Source organism: Echiichthys vipera (assembly GCF_963691815.1).
Source record: "Echiichthys vipera genome assembly, chromosome: 8".
NCBI lineage: Eukaryota > Metazoa > Chordata > Actinopteri > Perciformes > Trachinidae > Echiichthys > Echiichthys vipera.
The window spans coordinates 349,276-361,775 of NC_139833.1; the positions used below are offsets into that span (position 1 = coordinate 349,276).

The 12,500-nt window shown below is 47.1% G+C and overlaps 1 protein-coding gene across 1 annotated transcript in view; it reads left to right on the forward strand.

The window, feature by feature from the left end:
- The window catches only part of bnipl (BCL2 interacting protein like), a 20,484-nt gene that overhangs the window by 3,790 nt on the left and 4,194 nt on the right, over window positions 1-12,500 (forward strand). The window contains exons 3-7 of the mRNA XM_083918340.1: window positions 333-400; window positions 504-758; window positions 863-1,057; window positions 3,956-4,058; window positions 4,471-4,602. Of these exons, the coding sequence (XP_083774466.1) occupies window positions 333-400; window positions 504-758; window positions 863-1,057; window positions 3,956-4,058; window positions 4,471-4,602 (753 nt within the window). The remainder of the gene's footprint in view (window positions 1-332; window positions 401-503; window positions 759-862; window positions 1,058-3,955; window positions 4,059-4,470; window positions 4,603-12,500) is intronic.

A 12,500-nucleotide genomic window follows, 5' to 3' on the forward strand; every position in this document is an offset into this window, starting at 1 on the left:
CCATTCAGTGGGACTGGGACCATTCAGTGTTACTGGGACCATTCAGTGTTACAGGGACCATTTAGTGTTACAGGGACCATTCAGTGGGACTGGGACCATTCAGTGTTACAGGGACCATTCAGTGGGACTGGGACCATTAAGTTTGACTGGGACCATTAAGTTTGACTGGGACCATTCAGTGTCACAGGGACCGTTCAGTGTCACAGGGACTGTTAAGTGTCCCTCCAGCCCCGCAGCAGTGGTGCCTGTTGCTGCAGGACCGTTTGTTTGCTCTTCTTATCTCTCGTTCTGCAGCTGAAGGTTGAAGCTGAGCTGTGATGATGTCATTCCAGGCCTCTCCCAGAGGATTGTGGGAGTCCAGAGGAGGCGGCGAGCGCGTCGGGCGGCGAGCAGCGACCAGGTGACCTAAAGACACGTTTTAGTTTCAAAACCACGAAGAATAAACAGGAAGTAGGAAAAGTAACCGATGTTGTCCCTCTGGCCCCGCCCCCTCCCTCCCTCAGCCCCGCCCACCAGCCTCGCCCTCGCAGGAAGCGTTGTGGGCGGGGCTAAGAAGCGCCTGGTGGCCCCGTCCCTCAGCCTCACTCTGAGCGGCAGAGACTCTCACGACCCGAGCAACGACGGCCACTCCGCCGCCGCGCTGTCGGCCACGCCGGAGGAAACGCCGTCATTCGACATCAACCTGGAGGCTCTGGAGACACCGTCGGGCAGCGAGACGGGGACGCTGCCCGACGGCGTCCACGAGCTGGAGTGGGAGGGTGAGACGGACGACCTCTGACCTCTCTGATGGCGTGTTTCATTGTTATTGGTCCAGTTCGTTCGCATTACTCGTGGCGTTGACCTCCGACCTCTCTCTGAGCAGATGACCTCCCCCGGATGGCGAGGGGCGGGGCTGGGGGCGTGGCCAGCAGCCCGCTGGAGCAGTGTGAGGGTCTGATGGAGCTGGACCAGGTGGACCAGAGCGGGCGCCGCTGGAGGAAGTTCTCCTTCTCCGGACACGAGTACGTCATCAACATGAGCGTCCTGGAGCCGTACCTGCAGGTCCTGTCCCACGGAGGTCAGAGGACACACCTGAGACACACACCTGAGATACACACCTGAGACACACCTGACACACACCTGAGACACACACCTGAGACACACACCTGAGACACACACCTGAGACACACCTGAGACACACCTGACACACACCTGAGACACACACACACCTGAGACACACACCTGAGACACACCTGAGACACACACCTGAGACACACACCTGAGACACACCTGACACACACCTGAGACACACACACACCTGAGATACACACCTGAGACACACCTGACACACACCTGAGACACACACCTGAGACACACACACACACCTGAGACACACACACACACCTGAGACACACCTGAGACACACACACACACCTGAGACACACCTGAGACACACCTGACACACACCTGAGACACACCTGAGACACACACCTGAGACACACCTGAGACACACCTGAGACACACACCTGAGACACACCTGAGACACACACCTGAGACACACACCTGAGACACACACCTGACACACACCTGACACACACCTGAGACACACACCTGAGACACACCTGAGACACACCTGAGACACACCTGAGACACACACCTGAGACACACCTGAGACACACCTGACACACACCTGAGACACACACACACCTGAGACACACACCTGAGACACCTGAGACACACCTGAGACACCTGAGACACACCTGAGACACACACACACCTGAGACACACACCTGAGACACACCTGAGACACCTGAGACACACCTGAGACACCTGAGACACACACCTGAGACACACACCTGAGACACACACCTGAGACACACCTGAGACACACACCTGAGACACACCTGAGACACACACCTGAGACAGACACACACCTGAGACACACACCTGAGACACACACACACACACACACCTGAGACACACACCTGAGACACACCTGAGACACACACCTGAGACACACACCTGAGACACACCTGAGACACACACACACCTGAGACACCTGAGACACACCTGAGACACACACCTGAGACACACACCTGAGACACACACCTGAGACACCTGAGACACTGACACCTGAGACACAGACACACACCTGAGACACACACCTGAGACACACCTGAGACACACACCTGAGACACACCTGAGACACACACCTGAGACACACACCTGAGACACACCTGAGACACACCTGAGACACACACCTGAGACACACCTGAGACACACCTGACACACACCTGAGACACACACACACCTGAGACACACACCTGAGACACACCTGAGACACCTGAGACACACCTGAGACACACCTGAGACACACACCTGAGACACACCTGAGACACACACCTGAGACAGACACACACCTGAGACACACCTGAGACACACACACACCTGAGACACACACCTGAGACACACCTGAGACACACACCTGAGACACACACCTGAGACACACCTGAGACACACACACACCTGAGACACCTGAGACACACCTGAGACACACACCTGAGACACACACCTGAGACACACACCTGAGACACCTGAGACACTGACACCTGAGACACAGACACACACCTGAGACACACACCTGAGACACACCTGAGACACACACCTGAGACACACCTGAGACACACACCTGAGACACACACCTGAGACACACACCTGAGACACACCTGAGACACACACCTGAGACACACACCTGAGACACACACCTGAGACACACCTGAGACACACACCTGAGACACACACCTGAGACACACCTGAGACACACACCTGAGACACACACCTGACACACACCTGAGACACACACCTGAGACACACCTAAGACAGACACACACCTGAGACACACCTGAGACAGACACACACCTGACACACACCTGAGACACACACCTGAGACACACCTAAGACAGACACACACCTGAGACACACCTGAGACACACACCTGAGACACACACCTGACACACACCTGAGACACACACCTGAGACACACCTAAGACAGACACACACCTGAGACACACCTGACACACACCTGACACACACCTGAGATAGACACACACCTGAGACACACCTGAGACACACACACACCTGAGACAGACACACACCTGAGACACACCTGAGACACACACACACCTGAGACAGACACACACCTGAGACACACCTGAGACACACACACACCTGAGACAGACACACACCTGAGACACACACCTGAGACAGACACACACCTGAAACACACACCTGAGACACACACTTCAGACAGACACACACCTGAGACACACACACACCTGAGACAGACACACACCTGAGACACACACACACCTGAGACACACACACACCTGAGACACACACCTGAGACACACACCTGAGACACACACACATACCTGAGACACACACACACACCTGAGACACACACCTGAGACACACACACACCTGAGACACACACCTGAGACACACACACACACCTGAGACACACACCTGAGACACACACACACCTGAGACACACACACACCTGAGACACACACCTGAGAAACACCTGAGACACACACCTGAGACACACACCTGAGACACACACCTGAGACAGACATACACCTGAGACACACACACACCTGAGACACACCTGAGACACACACCTGAGACACACACACACACACCTGACACACACCTGAGACACACACCTGAGACACACACACACCTGAGATAGACACACACCTGAGACACACACACACCTGAGACACACACACACCTGAGACACACACACACCTGAGACACACACACACCTGAGACACACACACACCTGAGACACACACACACCTGAGACACACACACACCTGACACACACCTGAGACACACCTGAGACATGTATTGTAAGTCACGTCCTTTTGTTTCGTGGCGTATTGAGTGTCTCTCCTCTCTGATTGGCTGTCAGGTTACTATGGTGACGAGATGAACGCCATCATCCTGTTCACTTCCTGTTACCTGCCGGAGAACACGGTGGACGACTACGAGTACGTCATGGACAACCTGTTCGGGTGAGTCCACGGGACCGGAGAACAGGGTCCCCACATGTGCACAGAGTGTGTGTGTGTGTGTGTGTGTGTGTGCGTCTGTGTGTGTGTGTGTGTGTGTGTGCGCCTGTGTGTGAGTGTGTGTGTGTGTGTGTGAGACTGACTCTGTGTGTGTCTCTTTGTGTGTGTGTGTGTGTGTGTGTGTGTGTGTGTGTCCGTGTGTGTGTCCGTGTGTGCGTGTCTGTGTGTCTGTGTGTGTGTGTGTGACTCTCTGTGTGTGTGTGTGTGTTTGCGTGTATGTGTGTGTGTGTGTGTGTGTTTGTGTGTGTCCCTGTGTGTGTGTCTGTGACTGACTCTGTGTGTGTGTGTGTGACTGTGTCTGACTCTGTGTGTGTGTGTGTGTGTGAGACTGACTCTGTGTGTGTGTTTGTCTCAGGTACATCGTGGGGACCCTGGACCTGATGGTCTCAGAGAACTACCTGCTGGTCTACCTTTGTGCCATGGCTCCCAGGAACAAGCTGCCGTCCATCAGATGGCTGCACCAGTGCTACACCTCCATGGACCGCAGGTGCTTACACACTGTTGATGGGGGGGGGGGGGTATTTCCTCTGTTAGCAGTTAGCCTCCGTTGTTAGCCACTGTGCTAACTAGCTTCCTGCTGCGGTGGCGTCTCCCTCCAGGCTGCGGGACACTGGATGGGAGCTGTCTTTGTTCAGGGTTTGAAAAATGCTTAAAAATAACTTCCACTTTTCTTTGACAACAAACATTTTTAGAGTAGAACTTTGATTCTTCTGTTATTGTGATGAGTTCAGTTGTTTATGACGTGATTCCATCTGTTTTAATGAGGTTTCAGTGAAACACACACGAGGGAAATCATTATTTTCAGCGCGTTGGTAGAAACATGTCGTTCACCACGACTGTGAGGATCTGAGAGGATTTCACTGATGACCTCTGACCTTTACACTGTTCATCAGGTCGCCGTGGTTACACACACTTAGCTTCTCTTTCACAGTAACAGCAGAGTGTGTGACCACGGCAGCTAACGTGAGCTAGCTTAGCACTGTTAGCTTAGCTGACATCACTCTTTCATTGTGTTTACAGTAAGTGTTATGCTCCTAGAGGACACTTTAACACACGTTAATGCTCCTAGAGGACACTTTAACACACGTTTATGCTCCTAGAGGACACTTTAACACACGTTTATGCTCCTAGAGGACACTTTAACACATGTTTATGCTCCTAGAGGACACTTTAACACACGTTTATGCTCCTAGAGGACACTTTAGCACACGTTTATGCTCCTAGAGGACACTTTAACACACGTTTATGCTCCTAGAGGACACTTTAACACACGTTTATGCTCCTAGAGGACACTTTAACACACGTTTATGCTCCTAGAGGACACTTTAACACATGTTTATGCTCCTAGAGGACACTTTAACACACGTTTATGCTCCTAGAGGACACTTTAGCACACGTTTATGCTCCTAGAGGACACTTTAACACACGTTTATGCTCCTAGAGGACACTTTAACACACGTTTGTGCTCCTAGAGGACACTTTAACACACGTTTATGCTCCTAGAGGACACTTTAGCACACGTTTATGCTCCTAGAGGACACTTTAGCACACGTTTATGCTCCTAGAGGACACTTTAACACACGTTTATGCTCCTAGAGGACACTTTAACACACGTTTGTGCTCCTAGAGGACACTTTAGCACACGTTTATGCTCCTAGAGGACACTTTAGCACACGTTTATGCTCCTAGAGGACACTTTAACACACGTTTAAGCTCCTAGAGGACACTTTAACAAACGTTTATGCTCCTAGAGGACACTTTAGCACACGTTTATGCTCCTAGAGGACACTTTAACAAACGTTTATGCTCCTAGAGGACACTTTAGCACACGTTTATGCTCCTAGAGGACACTTTAACACACGTTTATGCTCCTAGAGGACACTTTAACACACGTTTATGCTCCTAGAGGACACTTTAGCACACGTTTATGCTCCTAGAGGACACTTTAACACACGTTTATGCTCCTAGAGGACACTTTAACAAACGTTTATGCTCCTAGAGGACACTTTAACACACGTTTATGCTCCTAGAGGACACTTTAACACACGTTTATGCTCCTAGAGGACACTTTAACACACGTTTATGCTCCTAGAGGACACTTTAACACACGTTTATGCTCCTAGAGGACACTTTAACACACGTTTATGCTCCTAGAGGACTCTTTAACACACGTTTATGCTCCTAGAGGACACTTTAACAAACGTTTAGGCTCCTAGAGGACACTTTAACACACGTTTATGCTCCTAGAGGACACTTTAACACACGTTTATGCTCCTAGAGGACACTTTGGCACACGTTTATGCTCTTAGAGGACACTTTAACACACGTTTGTGCTCCTAGAGGACACTTTAACACACGTTTATGCTCCTAGAGGACACTTTAGCACACGTTTATGCTTCTAGAGGACACTTTAGCACACGTTTATGCTCCTAGAGGACACTTTAACACACGTTTATGCTCCTAGAGGACACTTTAACACACGTTTATGCTCCTAGAGGACACTTTAGCACACGTTTATGTTCCTAGAGGACACTTTAACACACGTTTATGCTCCTAGAGGACACTTTAACACACGTTTAGTCTCCTAGAGGACACTTTAACACACGTTTAGTCTCCTAGAGGACACTTTAACACACGTTTATGCTCCTAGAGGACACTTTAACACACGTTTAGTCTCCTAGAGGATACTTTAACACACGTTTATGCTCCTAGAGGACACTTTAACACACGTTTATGCTCCTAGAGGACACTTTAGCACACGTTTATGCTCCTAGAGGACACTTTAGCACACGTTTATGCTCCTAGAGGACACTTTAACACACGTTTATGCTCCTAGAGGACACTTTAACACACGTTTATGCTCCTAGAGGACACTTTAACACACGTTTAGTCTCCTAGAGGACACTTTAACACACGTTTATGCTCCTAGAGGATACTTTAACACACGTTTAGTCTCCTAGAGGACACTTTAACACACGTTTATGCTCCTAGAGGACACTTTAACACACGTTTATGCTCCTAGAGGACACTTTAGCACACGTTTATGCTCCTAGAGGACACTTTAACACACGTTTATGCTCCTAGAGGACACTTTAACACACGTTTATGCTCCTAGAGGACACTTTAACACACGTTTAGTCTCCTAGAGGACACTTTAACACACGTTTATGCTCCTAGAGGACACTTTAGCACACGTTTATGTTCCTAGAGGACACTTTAACACACGTTTATACTCCTAGAGGACACTTTAACACACGTTTAGTCTCCTAGAGGACACTTTAACACACGTTTAGTCTCCTAGAGGACACTTTAACACACGTTTATGCTCCTAGAGGACACTTTAACACACGTTTAGTCTCCTAGAGGACACTTTAACACACGTTTATGCTCCTAGAGGACACTTTAACACACGTTTATGCTCCTAGAGGACACTTTAGCACACGTTTATGCTCCTAGAGGACACTTTAACACACGTTTATGCTCCTAGAGGACACTTTAACACACGTTTAGTCTCCTAGAGGACACTTTAACACACGTTTATGCTCCTAGAGGACACTTTAACACACGTTTAGTCTCCTAGAGGATACTTTAACACACGTTTATGCTCCTAGAGGACACTTTAACACACGTTTATGCTCCTAGAGGACACTTTAGCACACGTTTATGCTCCTAGAGGACACTTTAGCACACGTTTATGCTCCTAGAGGACACTTTAACACACGTTTATGCTCCTAGAGGACACTTTAACACACGTTTATGCTCCTAGAGGACACTTTAACACACGTTTAGTCTCCTAGAGGACACTTTAACACACGTTTATGCTCCTAGAGGATACTTTAACACACGTTTAGTCTCCTAGAGGACACTTTAACACACGTTTATGCTCCTAGAGGACACTTTAACACACGTTTAGTCTCCTAGAGGACACTTTAACACACGTTTATGCTCCTAGAGGACACTTTAACACACGTTTATACTCCTAGAGGACACTTTAACACACGTTTAGTCTCCTAGAGGACACTTTAACACACGTTTAGTCTCCTAGAGGACACTTTAACACACGTTTATGCTCCTAGAGGACACTTTAACACACGTTTAGTCTCCTAGAGGACACTTTAACACACGTTTATGCTCCTAGAGGACACTTTAACACACGTTTATGTTCCTAGAGGACACTTTAACACACGTTTATGCTCCTAGAGGACACTTTAACACACGTTTATGCTCCTAGAGGACACTTTAGCACACGTTTATGCTCCTAGAGGACACTTTAACACACGTTTATGCTCCTAGAGGACACTTTAACACACGTTTATGCTCCTAGAGTTCACTTTAACACACGTTTATGCTCCTAGAAGACACTTTAACACACGTTTAGTCTCCTAGAGGACACTTTAACACACGTTTATGCTCCTAGAGGACACTTTAGCACACGTTTATGCTCCTAGAGGACACTTTAGCACACGTTTATGCTCCTAGAGGACACTTTAACACACATTTATGCTCCTAGAGGACACTTTAACACACGTTTATGCTCCTAGAGGACACTTTAACACACATTTATGCTCCTAGAGGACACTTTAGCACACGTTTATGCTCCTAGAGGACACTTTAACACACATTTATGCTCCTAGAGGACACTTTAACACACGTTTATGCTCCTAGAGGACACTTTAACACACATTTATGCTCCTAGAGGACACTTTAGCACACGTTTATGCTCCTAGAGGACACTTTAACACACATTTATGCTCCTAGAGGACACTTTAACACACGTTTATGCTCCTAGAGGACACTTTAGCACACGTTTATGCTCCTAGAGGACACTTTAGCACACGTTTATGCTCCTAGAGGACACTTTAACACACGTTTATGCTCCTAGAGGACACTTTAGCACATGTTTATGCTCCTAGAGGACACTTTAGCACACGTTTATGCTCCTAGAGGACACTTTAACACGTTTATGCTCCTAGAGGACACTTTAACACACGTTTATGCTCCTACACTTTAGCACACGTTTATGCTCCTAGAGGACACTTTAGCACACGTTTATGCTCCTAGAGGACACTTTAACACACGTTTATGCTCCTAGAGGACACTTTAACACACGTTTATGCTCCTAGAGGACACTTTAGCACACGTTTATGCTCCTAGAGGACACTTTAACACACGTTTATGCTCCTAGAGGACACTTTAACACACGTTTAGGCTCCTAGAGGACACTTTAACACACGTTTATGCTCCTAGAGGACACTTTAACACACGTTTATGCTCCTAGAGGACACTTTAGCACACGTTTATGCTCCTAGAGGACACTTTAACACACGTTTATGCTCCTAGAGGACACTTTAGCACACGTTTATGCTCCTAGAGGACACTTTAACACACGTTTATGCTCCTAGAGGACACTTTAACACACGTTTATGCTCCTAGAGGACACTTTAGCACACGTTTATGCTCCTAGAGGACACTTTAACACACGTTTATGCTCCTAGAGGACACTTTAGCACACGTTTATGCTCCTAGAGGACACTTTAACACACGTTTATGCTCCTAGAGGACACTTTAACACACGTTTATGCTCCTAGAGGACACTTTAACACACGTTTATGCTCCTAGAGGACACTTTAACACACGTTTATGCTCCTAGAGGACACTTTAACACACGTTTATACTCCTAGAGGACACTTTAACACACGTTTATGCTCCTAGAGGACACTTTAACACACGTTTATGCTCCTAGAGGACACTTTAGCACACGTTTATGCTCCTAGAGGACACTTTAACACACGTTTATGCTCCTAGAGGACACTTTAGCACACGTTTATGCTCCTACACTTTAGCACACGTTTATGCTCCTAGAGGACACTTTAGCACACGTTTATGCTCCTAGAGGACACTTTAACACACGTTTATGCTCCTAGAGGACACTTTAACACACGTTTATGCTCCTAGAGGACACTTTAGCACACGTTTATGCTCCTAGAGGACACTTTAACACACGTTTATGCTCCTAGAGGACACTTTAACACACGTTTAGGCTCCTAGAGGACACTTTAACACACGTTTATGCTCCTAGAGGACACTTTAACACACGTTTATGCTCCTAGAGGACACTTTAGCACACGTTTATGCTCCTAGAGGACACTTTAACACACGTTTATGCTCCTAGAGGACACTTTAGCACACGTTTATGCTCCTAGAGGACACTTTAACACACGTTTATGCTCCTAGAGGACACTTTAACACACGTTTATGCTCCTAGAGGACACTTTAGCACACGTTTATGCTCCTAGAGGACACTTTAACACACGTTTATGCTCCTAGAGGACACTTTAGCACACGTTTATGCTCCTAGAGGACACTTTAACACACGTTTATGCTCCTAGAGGACACTTTAACACACGTTTATGCTCCTAGAGGACACTTTAACACACGTTTATGCTCCTAGAGGACACTTTAACACACGTTTATGCTCCTAGAGGACACTTTAACACACGTTTATGCTCCTAGAGGACACTTTAGCACACGTTTATGCTCCTAGAGGACACTTTAACACACGTTTATGCTCCTAGAGGACACTTTAACACACGTTTATGCTCCTAGAGTTCACTTTAACACACGTTTATGCTCCTAGAAGACACTTTAACACACGTTTAGTCTCCTAGAGGACACTTTAACACACGTTTATGCTCCTAGAGGACACTTTAGCACACGTTTATGCTCCTAGAGGACACTTTAGCACACGTTTATGCTCCTAGAGGACACTTTAACACACATTTATGCTCCTAGAGGACACTTTAACACACGTTTATGCTCCTAGAGGACACTTTAACACACATTTATGCTCCTAGAGGACACTTTAGCACACGTTTATGCTCCTAGAGGACACTTTAACACACATTTATGCTCCTAGAGGACACTTTAACACACGTTTATGCTCCTAGAGGACACTTTAACACACATTTATGCTCCTAGAGGACACTTTAGCACACGTTTATGCTCCTAGAGGACACTTTAACACACATTTATGCTCCTAGAGGACACTTTAACACACGTTTATGCTCCTAGAGGACACTTTAGCACACGTTTATGCTCCTAGAGGACACTTTAGCACACGTTTATGCTCCTAGAGGACACTTTAACACACGTTTATGCTCCTAGAGGACACTTTAGCACACGTTTATGCTCCTACACTTTAGCACACGTTTATGCTCCTAGAGGACACTTTAGCACACGTTTATGCTCCTAGAGGACACTTTAACACACGTTTATGCTCCTAGAGGACACTTTAACACACGTTTATGCTCCTAGAGGACACTTTAGCACACGTTTATGCTCCTAGAGGACACTTTAACACACGTTTATGCTCCTAGAGGACACTTTAACACACGTTTAGGCTCCTAGAGGACACTTTAACACACGTTTATGCTCCTAGAGGACACTTTAACACACGTTTATGCTCCTAGAGGACACTTTAGCACACGTTTATGCTCCTAGAGGACACTTTAACACACGTTTATGCTCCTAGAGGACACTTTAGCACACGTTTATGCTCCTAGAGGACACTTTAACACACGTTTATGCTCCTAGAGGACACTTTAACACACGTTTATGCTCCTAGAGGACACTTTAGCACACGTTTATGCTCCTAGAGGACACTTTAACACACGTTTATGCTCCTAGAGGACACTTTAGCACACGTTTATGCTCCTAGAGGACACTTTAACACACGTTTATGCTCCTAGAGGACACTTTAACACACGTTTATGCTCCTAGAGGACACTTTAACACACGTTTATGCTCCTAGAGGACACTTTAACACACGTTTATGCTCCTAGAGGACACTTTAACACACGTTTATACTCCTAGAGGACACTTTAACACACGTTTATGCTCCTAGAGGACACTTTAACACACGTTTATGCTCCTAGAGGACACTTTAGCACACGTTTATGCTCCTAGAGGACACTTTAACACACGTTTATGCTCCTAGAGGACACTTTAGCACACGTTTATGCTCCTACACTTTAGCACACGTTTATGCTCCTAGAGGACACTTTAGCACACGTTTATGCTCCTAGAGGACACTTTAACACACGTTTATGCTCCTAGAGGACACTTTAACACACGTTTATGCTCCTAGAGGACACTTTAGCACACGTTTATGCTCCTAGAGGACACTTTAACACACGTTTATGCTCCTAGAGGACACTTTAACACACGTTTAGGCTCCTAGAGGACACTTTAACACACGTTTATGCTCCTAGAGGACACTTTAACACACGTTTATGCTCCTAGAGGACACTTTAGCACACGTTTATGCTCCTAGAGGACACTTTAACACACGTTTATGCTCCTAGAGGACACTTTAGCACACGTTTA